This window comes from Lissotriton helveticus, chromosome 9, assembly GCF_964261635.1.
Source record: "Lissotriton helveticus chromosome 9, aLisHel1.1, whole genome shotgun sequence".
Lineage (NCBI taxonomy): Eukaryota > Metazoa > Chordata > Amphibia > Caudata > Salamandridae > Lissotriton > Lissotriton helveticus.
Window position 1 is genome coordinate 424,299,389 of NC_136070.1, and position 23,359 is coordinate 424,322,747.

The following is a 23,359-nucleotide window of genomic DNA, read 5'->3' on the forward strand; positions in this document are numbered from 1 at the left end:
GAAAGAAACGGAATCTCACATGTCATTAATGATGTGGACAGTGAAGGCAACAAAACTAAGTACAAAGTGAAAACAAAGGAGGGTCCAATATTACTCCTAATGCAGCAAGCAGGCATCTACAAGAAAAAATACATATGGAAAACGGAACACAAAGAAATGAAAATTAACAACCCATCCATGTGCACAATTAGAATAGAGATAAGAATGACCAATCAAACTTGGGTTGTGCTGGGACTTTTCAATAAGGATTTTTCACCAATGCATGCAGTAAACACCGCTATCTTAACAGCAGTGAAATCCCGGTCTGAGTTTTTAAATTATTCTCTGTAGAGGGTTTTTCTGGTTGCAGCTGTACATTCATATCAGTGAAAATGGTTGCAGGTCTGGTAGACGTTATTGTGCAATTCTCACCTACTGAAAAAGTTCAGAATTTGTGGCGACTATATGCTCAAGGGAATTACTGTATGTGCTGTCTTTTTGATTGAATTTTGTTTAATGTCTTCCTTCAGAGCAGGCCCCTGTTCTTACCGTAAGAACTGAACTATATTATCAGATAGAAGAAGATGATAACCAGATTCTAAGCAACCAGCGTATGCTCACACTATATGCAGGAAGCTGTATGGTTATGTTAAAAGTAAATGTTATGCATACTTTAACTCTTAAGCATATGAAAAAAAATAACAAATTAGGTAAATCAATCTTGAATATGTAATGCGTAAAGTAAGTTTAATATCACAGTTAAATTCACTGGAAATTTCTAGGTGTGTGGATTAGCAGTACATAAAATGTATATTCTTACCTTTGGGTTTTTTACTTCTAATGTTTGCTGGATAGTCATATATGAAACATTGTTGAAATGATCTTGAGCCATGTTCTGCACCATTTCATGTAACTTTTCAAACTCTCTGTACACATCTGGAAAAAAAGGTTTTGCTGGATGACCTTTTTCCACCTTACAAAAAATAAAGAAAGTGATAAAAGCACAATTCACACGGCTACTGGCGGATTTTAAAAGAATGAACTGATGAAGAACAGCAGTCTATCAATTATATTGGTATTCACGTGTTTATTACAACACAACAAATATACTGTAAACCTACTGTAACCTACTAGGATTTTAGTACAGGTTACACACAATGGAGGATTGTGTGATCCAGGCTTGTCCTACACACCTTACCCCAAATGTCATGGGATCACCCCTACCTATAAGGGAAGTGAGTTGAACCACCATTGCCCTTACAAGAAACACATAACTATCCTAAGTTGGATGCCTGGCTCTGGGAGCATAGCAAAGAACAGATGTCTGAAAGGAAGGGAGCTGTAAAGCAAGGACTGTAAACATCAATACATCAACTCAAGTAACGGATACTTGCACCTAGGTCTAAGCCCACGCATGGAAAGATTACAAAGCTCCACAAAATTCAGATTGATTGGGAAAGCATGGGTGAGGGGAACGAGTATCATGACAATAGTTATTGCCCAAACATTGTTTAAATGCACAACACATCCAGAGAAAAGTACTGAAAGAAGTCCAATATTCCTTTTATGCAAACCGCTTATGCACTAACATCATCTGGTAGAGGAGTCGACTAATGGTGCAGCACTCCGAAATACAGAACATGATTTAACATGCAAAAGAAACATAACTATGTATATGAAAAGTTAAATGATCTTACCCAAAAATGGGAAAAATAGCTTAATCGAGTAGTAAGTACTTTTTCTTCCTCACTTGAAATATTGAGTAGCGTTTTGAACAACTTAAAGTGACAACACTACTTCCTTATTCCAAAGTGTATGACGCAAAAGGTTACCCACGCTCCCTCATTTATGAAACCCATTTTAACAAAATTTAGGTAACCTCTTTTCATTGTTGACTCACCACACTTATATCGTGTAAGTGTTGTGTTGTGTTGTGTGACTGCGTGTGCCTGCAATGCACACACGTACTTTGGTTTGCTGGGAGGTTATGAGCCATTTGTAAGTCTTTACTTGAAAACTGATCACGGAGGTACAAATGAAATAACATTGGTTATGCTGTCTTTTCGTTGCAGATTCATTAATACAATTTGGCTCAGTATAACTTTTCTTATTTTTTTGTTTTTAACATTAGTTTGTGCGTACCATCACATGCATGCACATTCTAGGTCTAGGCCCAACGTAGGAAGAACAGTCCCCACCCCGATGAATTTCACTGGGCACATATGGGGCATGAGAAATTTGGAAAATACATGGCAACTTCAGGGCAAGAGGAAAGACGGACACCCAGAGTGTCCTTTCAATTTTTCATGTTTTAACCTTACCATAGGAAACAAAAATAAATTATTCTGTTCACCTTCAGGTATTTTTATATTATTTACATTGGGGGTCCAACATTATAGCATTCAACGGCAAGGAACAATTAACCGCAAGCGCGCTAGCGGTTTTCCCGCTGCGCGCTGTGTTTTTAAAAACACCACGTTACATGACGAGCTCAGCTCGTCATCAGCGTACGAGCGTCGTCGCTCATGACGAGCTCAGCTCGTCATGAGCGCGGAAGGGGTTAAGCCCCACACAAAAGGATTTCCACTAAGTGCTACTATCAATGGAAACCCCTTGGCAAAGATTACTTTTTGCTTGCAAAGGGAGGAGGAGCAGTCCTGATGATGAAGCATGCCAGCTCGGTGGATGAGGATGTTGTGCCCTTTTAACAAGAATTTCCAGTTCCAGCTGCAGTCTCGTTAAGCCGCAGGACAAAGGATGTCCGCAGTTTTGCCATCAGAATTCCACTGTGCAGCATTCACCGGCGCCACCCTTGCTGGCTCCTGCATGCTATTCTGGGAGATAGGTGCAGAGGGTTTGCCACTGCTGCTCCAGTGGATCCTGCACAGAAGTACACTCTCCGTGTATCCCAGAGAATCACCGCCGAGCTCCCTTCGGGTCACCACCGCCAGACACCCCTCACTCCAAGTACAACACTCGCTCAGGCAGTCTCATATTCCATGGCACACATCAGGGCAAGAGGCCCAAGCACAACTCAAAAGTTTCAAAGTGCAGGCCATCATAGTTCCCAAGCAGTTAAGAACTTATAGACCTAATGTTCATTTTAGCCAGACCTAGAATAGCACTGTGGCAAAAATTAAAATATATTTTTCACTCACTGGGGATACTACCAACATATTTGTAATAGTTGATTTTCATAAATTGATAGGCAAGGGATCGTAATGACACAAGCTACACTGAGGTGTTATCTTGAGTTCGTTATTCTGCCATAGATGTCCGACACACCTTAGACGACCAAATAGTATGTATACCTTGACAGACCTTTGCTTTCTCATTTATATTACAATTAGCACATGGCTCTGTGGTAGCCAATAACAGAGTAGGACTGAATACACAAAATGGTGTCATTGAATACAGAATTGATCAACTCTGTCACCCTGCTCACTGACAACTTGCTTGTTAGAAGCACCATTGAGTCAAGGGAATGGAGTAGGACTCACAGTTAGCAATTGCCTACTAAAGTGTTATCGCATTTTACAACAAATAATGATTTTAAACGTTATCATTAAAACAGGTATTTTCGTAAGATGTGCTAAGATTGTTGAAAAACTTTATAAAATACAATAAAAGGGGCAATTTGACAACGTTACACTAAATGCACACTACCATGCTTACCTTCATGATGAGAAACTCATATACTGTTACAAGCTTTGCCAGAAGTGGAAGAGCCAATTCCATTAAATCTTCAATTTCACATTCTTGAAGCAACTGTAATAAACAGGAATCACTTTAAGACAACTGTTTCTTTTCTAATATTATAATGTTATTCGGAATACAACACTAGTCATTATTCAAACTTACAAGCCAATGTTCAAAGGTGTGGTGGTGCATTTAATATCTGAGAATGTGCTAGAATTCCTTTACTTAGAACTCTGTGTATAAATATTCAATGCCTGTGAAACAAGTAGAAGCAGTAGATGAGGCAAGTTAATTAACACATTGGGATTGATTATAGAGTGATTTGCACAAGAAGCAGTTTGTACAAAAGACAATAAACCTAAAAGTACTGTTCAACGCGGGTGAGGGGTTGGAAAATAAAACACAGAACTCGCCCTTCCAAAACATGTTAACTCTCTTTAGTCTCTCTGGCCGGCAACCTATCCCTGCAAATGCTTGAGCCTCAACGTTGTCCTTCTGGGTCTCCTCACATCTCATACTAGATATGTATGTGTTATCTTTTGGGTTCCTCACTCGCAAACTAGGTGCAGTACATTCATGAAATTTGGAAAGTATCTGAATGGGAAATGCTGGTTTGCAATACCTGACTTTTGCTCGCAGGGAGTTTATAAAACATCCTTTATGGTGCCATTTGAGCCCCGACACGAAGGATGAGGATGATTTAGAGGGTATTTTACCACCCAAAAGGGGATTTAATTCTTATGAAGACACTGAAAGTGAAGTTTATACTTCATTCCACTTACAAAAATCACACAAGTTTGGAATGCACAACCCTGATGAAGTCCTAGGGGATGGAAAGCGTTGGCTGGGCTGATTGGAAAAAACATCATGTGTTGAAAAATGAATAAAAGTAGGAAACTGAACGCATTCTCAAGACTCCTGACAAATTAATCTTATTCTTGTTCATTATTATGTTCTTAAACATTGGACTGCCTGAATTGTGGCAGAAAACAGAATAATATAGTAAACGCTCCTTCTCAAATTGTTGTAGTGTATGTTGGTTAATTGAGGCTTCTGGCAGAAGAGTCATTTATTGGCTGGGAGAAGATGCTAACAAATGATTGACAAAATGTTATCGCTTTGTTTTTCAAAATATGGTAGTTATCTTCTCTTTCCCCTCAGGCAGAACACATGCGTGACAACGCTTGACCTACATTTGTGTTCCTCTGGGCCTCCTGAGCATGTGCATATAAGATATGTATAATTATTTGCATATTTCAGGTACCCACAAGGCAATAAACTGGATGCAGGACATTCATGAAATTTGAAAGCATTCGAAAGAAAAATATTGGTTTACGATACCAGTGTTTTGGTTTCGATATCACCTATGGGAATTAACACCTTAACAACTCACCCTTTTTCACCCCAGTGTGGATCCCTTTTCCGGACTATTTTGAGTAATTTGTACTTCGTACTTGCGTAATTCTTGCTTAGCCCATGCCAAATATGCGTCTCCCGCCCCCCCCCCCAAACCTCATGGGGATTCTAAAGGTACCCAGAGTTTGTGGATTCCCAATGAGGGAACCAAGCAAATAGCCAATATAGCTAAGCTTTAAGTTTTTTTCTAGGTGAAAAAAAGTGGTCCCAAAAATGTTTGTAATAGAAGTGTTTTTGTCTCCTAAAAATGGCATCAACAAAAGATTTGCCATGCTAAAATCATCTTCCCAGCTTTCAGGAACAAGCAGACATGAATTAAAAAAAAAAATGTTTTACTTTTGTTCTAGCACTTTTTTAAGAGGTAGCTCATTTTCCCTATTTTTAAATTTTTTTTATTTAACAATTGCTCAGTGTACAAAAGTAGACGCAATCTTGTACGAATAATTAAGTACAGAGAAGAGGCATAATGACATTACAATACTGTTAATATCAACCAACAGTGTACATTATAGTTTTGAAATTCTGACTTAGTGTAAATACTATCATCATTGATACCACACCTAGTCCACCAGTACCCCCAACCACCCCATAGTAACCTTTCACTGTCCACTATAGTTGCACCATTGCTTCCAAACTTTTTCAGATTTTCTTAGACAACCACGACTTTGGTAGACCACCTGTTCTGCCTGCTGGCATAAATTCATATCAACCTCCCAGTCCCGCACACTTGGGGGTCTACTCATTCCCCATGCCTTTGTGATGTTTCTCTACGTCAACACGGCAACTAACTTTAGCCAGATCTTCCGATATTTGGGCCATACTTCATCACCCGTTATGTATAACACACGCCATCTCGCCTTTATTGGAAAAGTGAGACCCGTGACTTGGGCCATAACATGGATTATGGGGCAGTCTCATAGGATAAGAAACAAGCATTTGCAATGCAATAGGTCTCGCATTAGGAAAGTTTGAGCTATCTTTTTTTTATGTTTTTGGTTTTGAAAATAGCTAAATTAATAGCTTTGTCATTTACAATGCCAATAGTTTTAACTTTCGCAACTGTGACACCTATAGCATTTGTAATGCAATATGTGTTGTATTTACGTGACTTAGATGTATTGATATTACAAATAACAATGTCTTAATAATTCATACTTAAATGAAAGTTATTGTAATTTATAATGGCAATAGCTTAAACTTTTGTAAATAACTTTCCAAAAACCTGGTGAAAGCAAAAAATCTGGGTGGATTACAAGGATGGAACCCATTTGCATTATGACGTAGTAACAGTTGTTCCTTAGTTTTGTCCTATATACTGTCTAGGTGGTGGTGAAGTTAGCACATCAACATGAATTTGACACTGATTCGACATTGACTGCACTAAACCTCAAGAACTACGGCTTTTAAAAAGTTGTAAGAGTAGGATAGCACAAAGGAGTGATAAAGTTGTGAGACCTTATCCAGGGCAGTGAATAAGTGAACACTTGAAATACCAAGGACCCACTGAATTCAGAAAAGAAATGGTGGTGGTGGTGGGTGTGGTGGATGTGGCGGTGGATGTGGCGGTGGATATGGGGGTGGATGTGGGGGTGGATGTGATGGTGATGGTGGATGTGGTGGTGATGGTGGATGTGGTGGTGATGGTGGATGTGGTGGTGATGGTGGATGTGGTGGATATGGTGGTGGATGTTGTGGTGGATGTTGTGGTGGATGTGGTGGTGGATGTGGTGGTGGATGTGGTGGTGGATGTGGTGGTGGATGCGGTGGTGGATGCGGTGGATGTGTTGGTGGTGGATGCGGTGGTGGATGCGGTGGTGGATGTGGTGGTGGATGCGGTGGTGGATGCGGTGGTGGATGTGGTGGTGGATGTGGTGGTGGATGTGGTGGTGGATGCGGTGGTGGTGCATGTGGTGGATGTGGTGGTGGGTGTGGTGGATGTGGCGGTGGGTGTGGTGGATGTGGCGGTGGATGGGGCGGTGGATGTGGCGGTGGATGTGGCGGTGGATGTGGTGGTGATGGTGGATGTGGTGGTGGTGGATGTGATGGTGGTGGATGTGGTGGTGGATGTGGTGGTGGATGTGGTGGTGGATGTGGTGGTGGATGTGGTGGTGGATGTGGTGGTGGATGTGGTGGTGGTGGATGTGGCGGTAGATGTGGCGGTGGATGTCATGGTGGATGTGGAGGTGATGGTGGATGTGGTGGTGATGGTGGATGTGGTGGTGGATGCGGTGGTGGATGCGGTGGATGTCGTGGTGGTGGATGTGGTTGTGGTGGATGCGGTGGATGTGGTGATGGTGGATGCGATGGTGGTGGTGGATGGGGTGGTGGTGGATGTAGTGGTGGTGGGTGTGGTGGTGGTGGGTGTGGTGGATGTGGGTGTGGTGGATGTGGTGGTTGTGGTGGTGGATGTGGCGGTGGATGTGGCGGTGGATGTGGCGGTGGATGTGGTGGTGGATGTGGCGGTGGTGGATGCTGTGGTGGATGTGGTGGTGGATGTGGTGGTGGATGTGGTGGTGGATGTGGTGGTGGATGTGGTGGTGGATGCGGTGGTGGATGCGGTGGATGTGGTGGTGGTGCATGTGGTGGATGTGGTGGTGGTGGGTGTGGTGGTGGATGTGGCGGTGGATGTGGTGGTGATGGTGGATGTGGTGGTGGATGTGGTGGTGGATGTGGTGGTGGTGGATGTGGTGGTGGTGGATGTGGTGGTGGTGGATGTGATGGTGGTGGATGTGGCGGTGGATGTCATGGTGGATGTGGAGGTGATGGTGGAGGTGATGGTGGATGTGGTGGTGATGGTGGATGTGGTGGTGGATGCGGTGGTGGATGCGGTGGATGTCGTGGTGGTGGATGCGGTGGATGTGGTGATGGTGGATGCGGTGGTGGTGGTGGATGGGGTGGTGGGTGTGGTGGATGTGGCGGTGGATGTGGCGGTGGATGTGGCGGTGGATGTGGCGGTGGATGTGGCGGTGGATGTGGCGGTGGATGTGGCGGTGGATGTGGGGATGGATGTGGCGGTGGATGTGGCGGTGGATGTGGCGGTAATGGTGGATGTGGTGGTGATGGTGGATGTGGTGGATGTGGTGGATGTGGTGGTGGATGTGGTGGTGGATGTGGTGGTGGATGTGGTGGTGGATGTGGTGGTGGATGTGGTGGTGGAAGTGGTGGTGGAAGTGGTGGTGGATGTGGTGGTGGAAGTGGTGGTGGAAGTGGTGGTGGATGTGGTGGTGGATGTGGTGGTGGATGTGGTGGTGGATGCGGTGGTGGATGCGGTGCACTAGTGACTCACAGCTGCCAACGTTTCCGATTGCCATTGTCACATATTCCTAATTTCAGTGTAATTATGTGTGATATTCCAATGACTACAAGAAACAATTTTTTGTGTGCAAAATCAAGCAATGAAGACGAGGAAAGCATCAAAAATATTAGCAATGACACCTGTGCTCGGAGCGAGTAGTTGTTTTCAAGCAGGTCCGACCAACACCGTAGTGGCTCACCTGTCACCCCAGGACACAAAAGGGCGTTAGTGCGTATGAACAACGCGGAAAACAACGCAGTACAGTGAGAAGAGACTGCAGTGTGGCAGTCTGTTTAGAATAAATGTCATCATGAACGTGCGGTACGCTAAGTAGCGTAAAAGTATATTTTTATTAGGCAGCATTATCAACTTTTAGATTATACCTCACTCCAGGATAGGAAGCGGGAGCAGCAACTCCGTAGCCTGCCTCCGCTTACGGTTGACTTTGGCTTCCGGCTCGACTTTCCAACTGGTGTAGTTTCAGGTGCGAATCGTGGCGTGAGTTAATTATTTTGTATGCTATCAAAGATGTGAGATACTAAAATATCTCTCAAGGGAATATAGTACACTTCAATATTATTGTACACATTATGTAACATGTAGGCACGCGCAGCAACATTATTTAGTATGCGGAAAAAAAAACAAAGCGCCCGGCATTGTTGCTAATTAGGAGCAGGTCACTGGGTGAAAGGAGAAGCCCCACAGCCCCGATGAATAAATGGTAGCTTCTTCACGGGCCGTGTGAAAGCCAGAGCGGGTCACTGGGTGAAAGGAGGAGCCCCACAGCCCCCGGCGATTTAATAGTAGCTCCTTCACGTTTAGGCACGCGCGGCAACATTATTAAAGGCGATCTTTAAAGGCACACACCACTGTGCTTTAAGTAAAGATTTGTGCGTGTAATCCCCACGTTGGCGCCAGTGGTAACCTACAAAATAAAACAAGCATTACCCGGCTGCCGTTGTGCTCGTGGTGCCTTGGCGGGGCTGCGCTGTTCCGGAGCGAGAGGGGAGAGGCAGCTGCCTGGAGTGAGCGGTGAAAGAGGACTGTACTCTCTATGCAGGAAAACAAACCAGTGAAAACGAAACCTAAGAGCCGCGCGCGTGAGCTTCTACCGTAGACAGCTCACGTCGCGCGGCTCTTAGGTTTCGTTTTCCTAAGTGCATGGCAGAGTCGCGCTCGCACACATGCGCGCTCACGAGGTCAAATCCGACATCCAAGACTGAAAGCGCGTGCACCTCCCTGTCCCAGCGCGTGCACCCCCCCATTTACAAATACTAAAAGTATACTAAAGTATACACGAGGTCCGTTTGCTACGCTCGACCTAAAAAGGAGCTCACCATACCATATCCCCTAGCACACAAGGCTGTGTCGCAATGGTCATGGCGGTATAAAAGTGATCTGGAGTAATATGATCTGTGGACTTTCCTCAATTGTATTAACCGAAAGCAGGCTCGGTACGCAACTTCCCTACAACTTGTAATGCCTCCACCCAGTCATCATCTTTGATAAGTCATATTTCACCCTCCCATGCCTCTCGCAGGGACTTGAAGGGGTCTGGTGAATTGTTCATTCATTTTCTATAGGTCAGGGAGATCACTTTGTTCGGCATAGGGTCCAACAGCAGTCAGTCCTCTAATGTGGTCGACTTTGGCAACTGTTCTTCCTCCAGTACATGACGGTTGTATGACTAAACAACTACCTACAAAATCACAAGTGCCTAAACCACAAAGGCTAAACAATGACCAAAGCCAAACCACTAACTATTTAACCACGACTTACTGAACCACAAACTCCACGATAAACCACTACACCCAACGCAGTCAAAAGTATCCATCCATCATTATGTCAGAATTCACGAGAGTTCCCAGATGCGCGTGCTGCCAAGCAGCTGCAGCCTTGCCAAGTGAAAGCAAGAAGTGGCTTTAATCACCAAAATCTGTGTAGGCAAACACCACAGCCTCTTGTGCAGAGAAACTTACAGAGGAAGAGCATGTTGTAAGCACCGAGTCGCTAACCACTTCTTCCAGATGTCAGAAAGATTGAAGCACATGAAAGCAGATAATTGGAGTCTTTTTTAGGTCTCCCCTGGCGTTAGCAGCGCGCATGTGCTACTCTCGCCATGCAAGGGCTTCTTGGAATCAATACGGTTCCAGAAGTTGTGTCTGTGCTCCGTCTGCAATTTCCATTTTTGTGCGTCGTTTTGCATCATGGGTTATGCAAAACACAGTGTCACGATTGCACCGGAGGCATTTTAATCCCTCCTGGTAGCCATCCTGTCCACTTTTGGCCCCGCCCATCGGGATTGGATCTTTTACTTGCGGCAGGAGACAGTGTCTCTTAATTAGCCGCTACGCACTTTTTTTGGGGGTATAACAGCATTTACCTTCAACAATGGCTGATGTGCCTGTCATTTCTCTGGCGCGGCTTGTTTTTGTAGTTTTAGTTTCTGGCGCGGCTTGTAATATGGGCAGGTTCAAGTGCGTTAAGGTAACCATGTTGTTCATGCTTACATTGCAGCTTGTTTTTGTAGTTTTAGTCTCTGGCACGGCTTGTCTTTTCTTCTAGCGTCTTTGATGCTGAGCCGACAACCAGACTCGAACCCTGTTCTACAGTTCCAAAGGCGGCAGCTCTTGCCGTAATGCTACGTTCTCACCGTGACTCGCGTTCTACTTTAAAAGTAACGGGTCTACACAATCGTTTTATTCATTTTTTTAAACTCTGACCGAGATTAAATGGCCTGTTCTATCTACAGTCCCCATCCTACGTCTCTGTTCACAGTATTGACGCGTCCTAAGTGCACAGATTCACATTATTTTGAAAAGAAGACTTATACTTTCCGCATTCCACTATAGCCGAATTAATAAAGTGTGTCATGTCCCTGGCAAGCTACAAAGCGCTTTAGGTGAAGGGTATTAATAAAAAACAGTGTTGTATGGCTTATGAGGGACGTGTTTCAGTGTTGACTAAAGTCTTTTAGGGGTTAACACAAAACCGTACTCACATACCCCTTTTGCTACCCTCCTTGCACTTTCACTCCCGTCTCCCTTCACCTGTTTTTCTCTGCAGGTTTCTTTGCACCAGGGCCCTCTGCTTCTCCGCCATCCTGACCTTTATCTGCGTTCCCTGGGTGTCTCTGAGCATGTCCCGTTCCCTGCCGGTCTCTTTCACTTTGAGCGCCCTCGCCTCTTCACAGCTCCATTCCCCCTCCCCCACTTTACACATGGTGGTCCTCCCAGGAGACCACCTCCAGCATGCCCCCTCTCCTTCAACCCTTCCTCCCAGTTTTCTTTTTTCTCGCGGTTTTATCACTTTTCTTTCTGTGAGTGGAGTGGGGGTTAGGCGGGAGGGGGGAGGTGTGCTTGTGACAACTACCCCAGCTATCCACTAATGCCAAACAACAACACGCGTTTGCAATATCATTTCAAATACAAAGAAATGTAAGAAAGTTAAGACACAATGGTGAATGTTTTGTCAGAACGACTATAACGAACACTAGACTGCGTTAGCCTGAACCACGCACATGCGTGGTTCAGGCTAAGTCATTGTTCATGCAAGGCGTTGTTCCGCTTTCTGTCGTCGTTGAGGATGTTTACTGAGTATGTACATTGCATTGTGTGACCAAACTGTAAGTGCCTAAGTTGTTCCAATTCCCCCATCTCTTATTCCATCTTTAGGTCCTTGAATGTCAGAGCACATCTCTCCAAACGTCTCCTAGGTGCTCGATACTTAACAGCTCCCATTTATGGAAACCCTTCCGGTTCCAGACTTCTCTCATCAAATCGCTGTCCCATAGTGGAGTTCTGCCGATAAGTTTGCCCTCCCCCCCCCCAGAAAACTGGTGGCTTCTCCACACCCTCCCCACCATCTGAGTCAGCAATGATTTCTTCAGTTTCTTGATATATAGTAGCACTGGGTAGCCGTGGCTCCCCATAAGGACTCTGTTAACTCGATATGCTGGCTGCTCCATATTCATGAACACCCAGTCGTTGATCACAGTCAACTGGGCTGTCGAGTAGTAGGAAAGTATGTTGGGGACTGCTAGCCCACCCTCATATAGCCCTCGTCATACTTTACAGAGGGAAATACTTGAACTACCCCATCCCCCAAGAGCTTGCGTAGTTTGCTGTCAACCTTAGTAAAGAATTTGGGTGGCATTAGGGGGTATTTTGGAGGACATACTGCAGTGGGGGGGGGGGGGGGGGAGCATCATTTTGAAGAGCATGGCCCGTCATATCAAGAACACCGGGAGCGTACGCAATTGAGCAACATCATTGCAGAGGTGTTCCAGTTGAGGAAACCGGTTCATCTCCAAAAAACCCTCAGCATTCTGCATTACATAAATGCCCAAATATTGAAAAAGTCTGTCACGATTGGGGCTACACATCTTGCCGACAGAGCTGGGCTACCAAAGGCAAGGGGGAAGATAAGGGATTTATCCCAATGAATCCGAGAGCCAGAATTATCCCCAAAAAGCTGAAAAATATGGAGTATTCTATCCACTGTGAGGTTGCGTAGCGTATAATAGGATATCGTCAGCATTAAGGGAGAGCCATTCCTCCCAGTCCCTTTCCCCGCCAATCCCCTTCAGGAGGGAGTCTTGACGAATCTAGGCAGCTAATGGCTTTAGCGCGAGGGCAAACATCATTGGGAACAGTGGGCCCTGGTACAGGAGTCTGATCCAAGTATGGCACCGGGGGTCAAATCCTAATCTGGCATGTGCAGCAAGCAGATATGTACATTTAATACTATCAAAGGACATCCTTGCATAACTCATAAAGACCCCTCAAATTCAATTGGGTACAGCCATGCAGCATAAGCTTGACTAGTTCAGGTGAACAAACATGGTTATCATGGTCTTTAGTCTTTTGGCCAAGTCCTTAGCCTCCAGATTCAAGAGAGATATATGCCTGAAGGAGCTGCAAGCCGAAGGCAGTTTAACCTTTTTAGAGCGGACTACAATGGTAGCTAACCTCTGATCTATTGGCAGGCTGCCTGAAATGTGTCCAGCATTCATTTTGCCACCTTATCAGCCATGCACTTGTATAGTTTCACTGGTAGTCAGTTGGGCTCAGCCGCCGTCTCAGATTGTAACTCGCAGATTGCCCCCTCCACCTCCGCTACCGTCAGGTTTTGCTCTAGGGTGTCCCTAGCTTCAGCTGATAGGACCTAGAGGGATAGATCTTTAAGTATGTCAGCACACTCTACTCCAGACTGATTTGTCATGGAGGAGTGCGTGTATTCATAATACATGATAAAGGCCTCCAATATGGCATCCCCAATGGTGTGTGGTGTATCTGCAGTCTCAAATTTCTACTATCCAGTCCGTGCCCCCATCTCTCCTCTCCAACCAGGCTATAAGCTTGTTGCCCTTGTAGCCAATATCGTATAGGCATCTCTGTGTGGCCAGCACGTGGGCTCAGGCTTTATTTTCTGCCAGGTCCCTCAGCTTTTGCGGTCACAACTTGAGTCTGTGACATTGGCCAGGGTCGGACGCCCCGTCACCCCTCCTCATCCCTGCTCCCAGCACTGCCATCTCAAGGGAGGCGATTTCCTTTTCTAGCATCTCACACTTGATAATCTGGTCCTTTCTTGAGCCCCTAATCAGGGCCTGGGACTGTGCATGGCCATGCAGTACTACCTTGAAGACTGCCCACAGGGTGCTGGCCAAAAAGACTTTACCCTCGTTCTTCAGAAAGTTTTGATCTGTTAGTTCCCATATTGTGTCCTGGAATTTTCTGTCTTATAGATGCCAAGGGACCTGAGAACGGCACCACCACTGGGGAGTGATCAGAGATGCTGCGTGCCAAATGCGACGCATTGCGGAAATGACTAGCATACTTGTGGTGTGAGATTATGTGAATCAGATGGGAGAGACTACCTTACACAGCCAAGAGAAAAGTAAACTGTTGTGCAGTGGAATTGTTTTTGTGCCATAAATCTACTAGTCCCATTGCGTCTACAAAGGCTAGGAGTGGACTCGCTTCGGTGCTCTCCGGTGTATTGTCATTCTATCCCTCTTCGAGTCCACTGTCACATTCATGTCCTCCTAAGTATCCGCGTACCAGCTGGCATCTCCAAAATCAGCTCGCTAAGTGCCAGGAAGGTTTCCACACGGAATCATGGTGGCATGTAAACTGAGCAAAGGTTAAGTATATGGCCCTACCATGTACCTGTCTGCACTACAAACCTACCAAGTAGATTACTCCAGGTTTGACCTGGTGTATAAGGTACTAAGGACCTTATCAGTATACCCGTGCCCCTGGAGTTGGAGGTGAAACCTGCATGCGCCACCAGGGAGTAACAAAATCGGTCTAATGCCCTAGAGTGGTTACCTTTCAAATGAGTTTCCGGTTTGAAAACTAAGTCTGGGGCGTGCCTGCGGATATACTACAAAACAATGGCGCATTTAATTTTGTTGCCTAGGTCATTGACATTCCATGTCATGATCTTCAAGTTAGAGTGAATAAGAGGCCCCATGAGGTGTTGTGTTGTGTGGCAGTCCTAACTTGTGTAACCGGGTGAAAGACCCATCACCTCCCTTCTAAGCGATCCAAGTCCCATTCCAAAATGTCGCTGAGCAAAAACATGTCAAATTACGTAAAACCATCAAAATAAAACATAACCGATTTCACCAAGAAAACATCCAACACCCAGCTACCCTTCATAGTGGGGTTGGAAATGCCAACCAACCCAACTTGCAGAGCGCCTGTTGCCCGAACTTTAGCACAGAGTCTGTTAAGGGTTTGCCAGCGCCACAAGACTCACTAAATTACTGTGCGTAGTGTGAATAACCCGATACCACATTAAAATTACCAAACATCTGCATCACATGAAGCATCCTAGGTCATCTTTTCCCCTCATCCTAAGCCTCAACCACCATGCTCACCCTTGTGATCATGCCTATATCTGAGGTGCCCGGGTCCTGGCTGCCCGACCACCAACCCACTCAGCCAGTTTGTGCCCCATAGCCACTGGTTCTAGTGACCAGGGGGTCATCGCTTGCAGGGCCATTCAGGTCCGCTGTCAGACCTCAGTCAATTCCCCTTCAGCGGATTGTTCCTGAATGTGCAGAGACGGAGTGTCTTCTTGCTGTCTAGTGCCTCTTGGGGGGCCCTTCGTCCAGGACTACGATAGCCCTCAATCCGGTCCCACACCTCAGCTGGCATGGTGAAGTATCACGATTTACCCTCTGCCGCCACTCTCAGGCGCGCCAGATAATAGATCATTAATTTAAGGGCTGCAGTGCTGACGGTATACTTGCAGTGTAGAGTCTGAGAAAAATCGTATTGTGGCATTTTCGTACACCAGGTCGCAATGTGGGCGAGCAGGATGTAGAATAGCATCACGATCTCGGTGATTAGAAATCCGGGCAATGATTGTCCGTGGGGGAGCTTTCGGCTTAGGCAGTGGTATCAGTGCACTATATGCCTACTCAATGGAGAAAAAGTTCGAGAGACGCTTGGGGCGGAGACGGGACGGAGGGTGATGAAATTAGGTCTTCGAGGAAGTGGTCCCTCCGCCTCTTATGTGACCCCGACCACTCTGATATTGTTCCTGCATGTCCTGCCTTCTTGATCTTAGAGCTTCTCCACCATAACTCTGTTTTGTTAAGTATTTGACTTGTTCCCCCAACTTTTTGGACGTAGACTTTAGCAGTTGAATATGTGATCCTGAAGCGGTGACTTTCTCTTCAATTTTCTTACTATCAGCCTTAGGAGAGCAACATTGCCAGTGACAGCATCTATTTTAGGTTGCAGAGTACTTTTGAGGACACAGATTGCTGCCATAATAGCTCTGAGGGAGGGTTCCACTATCCCCGAAACCTCAGTCGTGCCACACCACACAGAGAGACGGTTTGGTCACTACATATTTATCCATCTTATTGGACTGTATTTATGCCAGTCCCTTAGGTTCACCATAGCCTTGGAGAGGCTACTCTGTGAAGAAGTAAGGGGGGTGGGTGGGTGGGTTCCATCTCTCATGGACACTAATGTAGGATGTCAAGTGCAGAGTGTCGCTTGTGTGAGAGTTGTAGGGCCAGTTGAGAAACAGTCAAGTCCCGGTGGTACAGGAGGCTGGAGTCAAGCTCAAATGCCTAGCTGTTCCACTCCAGATTAGCTCACCTGCCCGGCTGTCTCAGCAGGTCACTTGCACAGCCCCTACACGGTCTGGAGGTCCACAGAGTGTCGAGCGGGCTCCCACCCAGTGATGGGAGCACAAGCTCAGTTAAGGGCTGCAATGGTGTAGTCTTCCGATGGGGATCCATCCCTTTCTGCACATGAATAGATGGGGATCACTGCCTCTGCTGTTCCAGGGCTGTAACACTACAGCCCCCAGTCTCACAATGCAGTTCCTGAGTGAGCAAGCCCCCACCTTGGCTGGGCTTAGCAACACAGTTAGCACTCAGAGCGAAGCTCACAGTGCATAAAGAATCCCAGAGCCAATTGTCCACGATGGATAGATGCAGGGTGACGAGATCTTGTAGCACCAGCCCCGGTCTAAAAATCTATCTGAGTCTGGACACCCCAAGCTCCTCAGGGCCCAATGACGCTCTTCTCGCTAGTTAGGAGCTACAAACAGTTCTGTCGGGTAAACAAAATCTCCTCAAGGGGAATTGCAAAATAATGTTTTTCATTAAATAGTAAAAGGGCCTATAAACGATCCCTCGTGTATGTGTAAAACTTCTACTAAAAGACACACATCTTTAAAGAAAAATTATTTACTAAAACCATTGACACAACACAACCAATAACTTGTTTTAAATAAAAAAATCATATATAAAAACATGTATATCTATCTCTTTTCATATTTCTCTTTTCAACGGATGTCCAGAGAACATAAAGAACAATACTTTACATTAACAGACACAAAGTGAAAATCAGAAATCTCCCGGTGATTACACATAAACATGAGACCTTGGAACCACAAATAATCAAAATGCCCCAAACAAAAACTTTTTGTTCAGTGTTTCCTTATATCTTCTTTACATATTCCATGGATAGCTGACATAGGACATAGCGTAATGTTGTAGATGTTTCGACCCTGTGTGGGGTCTTCCTCAGGACTAAAACAGACCAAAGGGCAGCCTTAAATGTATTCAAAGAAAGGCACATATGGCATGTCCAAAACGGTATCCATTAGTTATGTAACATGACATCCCAGACCCCAGCCGGGGTTCACTCAATGTGGGGATGGGGTTATTATTACCCTCTTTCAATTGCAGTCCTCTTGGACCAATTGTGGCTTCATTTAAAATGAACAGCAGCTGCTCCTGTCTTGTCTGCTGTCTTCCTGCGTGTCTCCCTAGTTAAGCAGCCGCAGTCAGACAGTTCAAGGCTTGGAGTAAGTTAGGATCACAGAGTTTAAAACACTGCCCACCCCCCCAGTTAGAGGGCGTGTCCTACTGATCTAAGCTAGCCACCCATCACAGGGCAAAATCTTCTCATTCAAACGTCCTCACCCAGCTCCCATGTGCCCTTTTCTCAAAGTTGGCTGCACCCAGGACTCCAAGCACAGAGTTGCAGCGCTCGATTCCTATGTGCACCTCTTTTGTCTGCAAGTTATGGACCTACACTCACAGACGCCAGCGACCGTACAGGTCTGGCGAAGCCAATTGGCCATCTGGGCACAGTTCCCGCCTCCGCAACTGCCAACTCCTTCGGGCACAACAAGCCTCCACAATACTAAATTTACCACTAGCCTGTATATTCCAGGACCCACCCGAAATCCAGGCACGGGCTTTCCCTCCGACAGCCAATCCGGGTGGAATCAGCCAGGGAGGGCACTTGGCTATGGGCTCTCAAAGTCCAACTGAAGCTTCGCTTCAACCTTTACACATCTGCCGCCTAGTAGCAGGGTTGGTGGGTCCTCCTCTCCCCGAGCGGTCAATGGGAAACAACTTGTATCGCAAAGCGGGAGCTCAGCCCCACAATCTTCCGAGGTTCGTTCATCAGGGCAGAACTAGGCTCTAAAGAGATGTCCGGGCTTGCCTAGCACATAGGGGTATCTGTGCGCTTGTTTGTAGGGCAGAGATGGCAGGGTTTAAAGTATTAGGCGCCTCAGCTAATGTTCAGTGTGTGGCCATCTTGGCTAGAGCCAAGCCACGCTCCCCTATTATGCCTACTTTTTGTGCGATTAACCTACTTCCAATTTGTGATAGAAAACAGGTGTGCAAATCCATGGGAGAACCTAGAAAGTTATACATTTCAGAACAGCAGACAACATTTATTTTCTCCAGCTATGATGGACAAAAAAAATAATAATCAGGATTTTGATAAAGACCTGGAGGCTAATATTATTGCAATCTTTTTTATTGCTAACACTAACAGCAACCCCTTTAAATAACATAGAACACTAACAAAAGTTTCAACATTATAAAAGGATAGATCCCCCTAGCCATCTTCTTTCTTTTTAGCTTACTGCACTATAACATATAACAAATACATTCTCAAATCTCAAACATATTGTAATTGCATCTATATAGCACTTACTACCCCATACGAGGCGTTGAAGCGTTTTTGGGCGAGTAGCACGCTCTTACGGAACCCAAAAAGGATTACTGCTGAATTAGTATAGGGAGATATGAAATTAATTTGAGTGGTGAACATGTGAATGTTTATTGGATTGAAAAGGGTAGTGGACGGATGGAAAAGGGAAGGGTCTAGAATTTTTTTTTTTTTTTTAAGATGATAGCAGCGGGAGGTAGTTTGGGATGAGTAAAGGGAAGGTGGAGGGGGTGAAAAATCACAGGGAAGGGTTTAGAAAGGCTTATTTGGGAGATCTGAATAGTAAAAGAGGTTTGAGATGATGTAAGGAGAGGTAAAGGAGGGAAAAGTCTAGAAAGGGTTATTTTGGAGATCGTAATAGTAGAATGGGGTTTAGTATGAGTCAAGAGTGGAGGTAGAGGATAGTTTGAGAGAGATATATTGTGCGATATAGGGTAGTGCATTGGAGAAGCTGAATTAGGAGTAAAGTAATAAATATAAAGATTTATAAGTACATGTGAGGTTTTTATGTATAAGAAAGATAATATATGTTGATTTAAGTTTATTTAATAAACTTAGACTTTCAAGTGGTGCTGTACTTTAAGCAAATTTGTTTTTATGATTTATAATAAAAGAAAATTGTAATTCAATAATGAAACAATTGTAGATAAATTATGATATACATTTACTTATTTATGCAGTGACCTATATACATGTTAAACAGAGTGATATAACCATAAGTAATATGTATATTTGTTAAGCAGAACTAACGAATATCATATTTATAAACAATTACACACATTTACAAAGGAATACACATAAGTAAGTATACATATATAGTTCAAATAAGTGCTACAGGGATATTCTGCATATTTATGCTCGAGTATGGTGGTTATGTGGTACACTGACCCACATTACTGTGCAATTTCAGCACGGTGATGTTACCAGCCATGGGCGGGTTGTTCTGGAGACCTGCTCGTCACTACAACCTGCCCCAGGATACAGTAGCAACAAGTCCTGTGCCTCACCCACACAGGCCAATGTCCTGCACCGGCATCAAATAACAGTTTTATTGTTCATGTGTTCTCAAGTGTGCACAGAAGTGGTCTTTGGGTAGTTGATAGTGCTAATTCAACATCCTTAGGACCTCAAGGTGTACACAGCTGCTAGTGCCACACCATCAGTAGCTTTCAGTGCAGGCTAGACGTGCTCTTCAATACTCAGCCATACTCTCAGAACATTTCAGTACCCATCATTTCCTATAACAAAAGTCAATAAATAACCAAGTCCATATTTCAGATCAAAGAGAGAATTTTTTGTTGATCCAAAATCTCTGAATAAAATCTACGTCATCTGTTAATTCAGATTTTTCCATTTGTTTCCTTTATTGCAGTCCATGAGCTACAAGATAAATTAAAACGAAAGCAGGGTTTGGAATACGGGAGGGATAATATTAGCCTCAGTGTCGTTAATAAAATTCCGATTTTCTGTTCATCACACCTGGGAAAAATCTACAATTTATGGCAAGACCGAAGACTAACATTACTGCAAGTTTAAAGCTCCTTTAACAAACAATATACAGCTTTCTTAACAGGCTTAAACTAAATTTACAAAAACTGCATTATTTGACTAATAAGTACCCCTCAAGATGTCCTGCAATGCACCCCCAACATAAAAGCTTTTAAAGCAGACACACCCCTCACAGAATGATATTGTTAACTTCTGTGATAACACCTTCAAACTCAGAACTTTATTAACACCTAATCCCTCCAGATAATTCAGTACATTAGTAACAACCCAAATAAAACTATACCTAGAGACCAGTGGTATTGAAATCCTTATACTCCACAGTCTATTCATCAAATCATCGTGACCTACTGTCATTCCATTAATCAAAACATGGCCTGCGGCAATTGCCGATCCAAGTACATTAATCGTACTATAGGATAATCCCATCTCAAATATTTCAGATAAATAATTCATTACTTCTAGAAAATCCACCAAAAGGATGTCAAAATACCTCTCCACACACCAGCAAAACCATTTCTACCATGCCAATGCATACATTTTTCTAGTACCTGGTGCTCAGGACTCCTTAATGAGGTCAGTAGCTACTTGTGAAAGCCCTGGCGCCTCAAAGACACATCAGCAATTCTCCATGCCAGCAGCTTCAGCTACCCCGTCCTTACCATAGTGTGCATCTCTCCTGTTGGACCTATAAAAATGTCTTTAAATATTGCTATGTGAATTGGAAAAGCTGGCCGGACACATTGGCTGAGTCTGAGGGACAATCGAGGGACTACTGAGGCGCCCATGCTACAGCGCAGCTCCCTGGGGAAGATACTAGCAGATCACTCGTAAACGTGGCCTGGGGGCACTGTGGCGAACCATTTGAAGAACTCAAATAGAGTTAAGACGGTGGATACGGTATAGTGACCCTCTGTGGTGCTGCCCTGCAGGTGTGCGCTGACCCGAGGTGCCGAATACTCCGGAGCACTGCCCTAGCCGAGGCTACACGTCAGTTACACTATCATTAAAATATGGGGAAACCGGACTGCAACCAACCGCAAATAAACTTTGACCAGGCTAAAAAACAGCAAGACCAAGGTGCTGATGAACAATCTGTGTCGCAAAAAACGCCGGAAGCAACAGGGGGGATAACAAATGACATACAATCCATGTTTACTACAATCCAAGCTACGCTGTCCAATATCGATGGGAAGATAGACTCCTTGACGTACAGGGTGGACAGGATGTCCGAACGACTTGATAAAACACAGAGAAAGGATTGATATGGCGGAGCGGATAATATCCGAAGCAGAAGATTCCCAGGTGCAACTGGAAGCGAAGCAGACGAAGATGGAGAGGCAGATGGTGGCAATGACGGCAAAGACGGAAGATTTAGAAGCCCGGTCTAGGAGGAGCAACCTCCGCTTGATGGGAATTTCGGAAACGACAAACATGGGACCAATGGAAATTTCGGAAACGACAAACATGGGACCAATGGAACAATAAGTCGAGAGGCTGTTGATATCCATGCTAGGGAGAGACACCTTCTCGCAAGTGTTTATTGTTGAAAGAGTCCATAGGTTGCGGGCGCCGAAACCACCCGTTGGATCCAGACCGCGACCGATCATCGCCAAGATCCTGAACTACAGGGACCGTGATGCGGCACTTCGAAAAGCCAGAGAACTGGGAAAGCTATCTCACGAAGGAATGGACTTATCCATATACCCGGACTTCACCTCTTCGGTGCAAGAAGCGCAGAAGAAATGTACCACGGCAAAGCAGAAACTGAACATTTCATATGCCATGCTATACCCGGCCAGAATCAAAATCACCGTTGACTGTAAAATGCGGATTTTTAATGAATCATCAGAAGTTTCTACAGCAAGAAGGCCAGATGGGCGCACGGAGGAGATCGCCGAGAGGAGAGCATGGGGAACAGTCCACGACGTCTGATGTTGAATGACCTGTACTTAATGGATACAAATCGGACGCTGTTGCGAATTGCATACGTGCGCTGGAGAGTGCTCCTCTCCAGAAGGCGATGGACAATGAGGTTTCGAATATAGAAAGACCCTCAATATGCATTTTCAGATAAGTTGGCAGTCAATATGAACACATTGTAGTTTTGTTGTGATTTAACCATATAGCGTGGGCAAGGTGCATTGTATAAAATGAGCCAGCGTTGGCCGCTGTCACAACTGTTCCCTTATATACTGAATAGTTATGATGTTAGATGTTGAAGTGACGATATGCATGGCAGGGCGTTGTCCCATGTGGCCTAGGCTGCAAGTAACGGGAGGGCAGCTCTGACCCCTACGTGTGAACTGCAGCAACTGTTGTATTTCTTCTTCTTTTTTATTTTTGTTGTGGGAAATGTTGGTTGTAGTTTATGGGTGTGTCTCCACTAGATTGGGGCAGTGGAGTGGGAGGGGGGGGGTGGAAAATGATGATTTATCATACAGTTATGTCCCATCATACACCCTCTTCCGTCACGTCCCCGAGCCCATCATGCCAAAACACGAGCACCCGAGAAAAACGAGCACGAACCGATCACGCGCTGATCATGCACCTCATGTAGTTACACACGCGCTCTCCTTCCCCCAAATAAAAGTCAAACGCTCATCCTTATGGTCAAAGCGACTCCGAGAACCAACTGCCTCACTCAAACCGTGCATTACTGTGGTTAAGCCGATGCCGAGAACAAGACCCCCCCCCCCCTATCTGTAACCATTTCCCTACAATCGGGCCAATTCCGAGAAATAGGCCCCATTCTGTTAAACCACGATAACCAATTCCGAGAAGAAGAGCCCCCGAATGCTGAAACACGACAAACAGACATCCTGTCACGACCACCTCTCCCTTATCTAAGGAACCAGCCTAGTGTTATTTCTCCACACCTTCGCCTCTCTTGTGCTTCCTCATTCTAAATCATGACTCAGCCTTATCTCCTCTACCATGTCTTCACTCTTTCATGACG

At 45.0% G+C, this 23,359-nt stretch overlaps 1 protein-coding gene across 5 annotated transcripts in view; it reads right to left on the reverse strand.

The window, feature by feature from the left end:
• ZNF839 (zinc finger protein 839) overlaps positions 1–23,359 on the reverse strand; it is a 213,649-nt gene that overhangs the window by 94,637 nt on the left and 95,653 nt on the right. For all 5 annotated transcript variants that reach the window (XM_078660210.1, XM_078660209.1, XM_078660208.1 and 2 more), the window contains 2 exons: positions 3,655–3,747; positions 800–952 (listed from right to left, as the gene is read on the reverse strand). In XM_078660210.1, the coding sequence (XP_078516336.1) occupies positions 800–952; positions 3,655–3,747 (246 nt within the window). The remainder of the gene's footprint in view (positions 1–799; positions 953–3,654; positions 3,748–23,359) is intronic.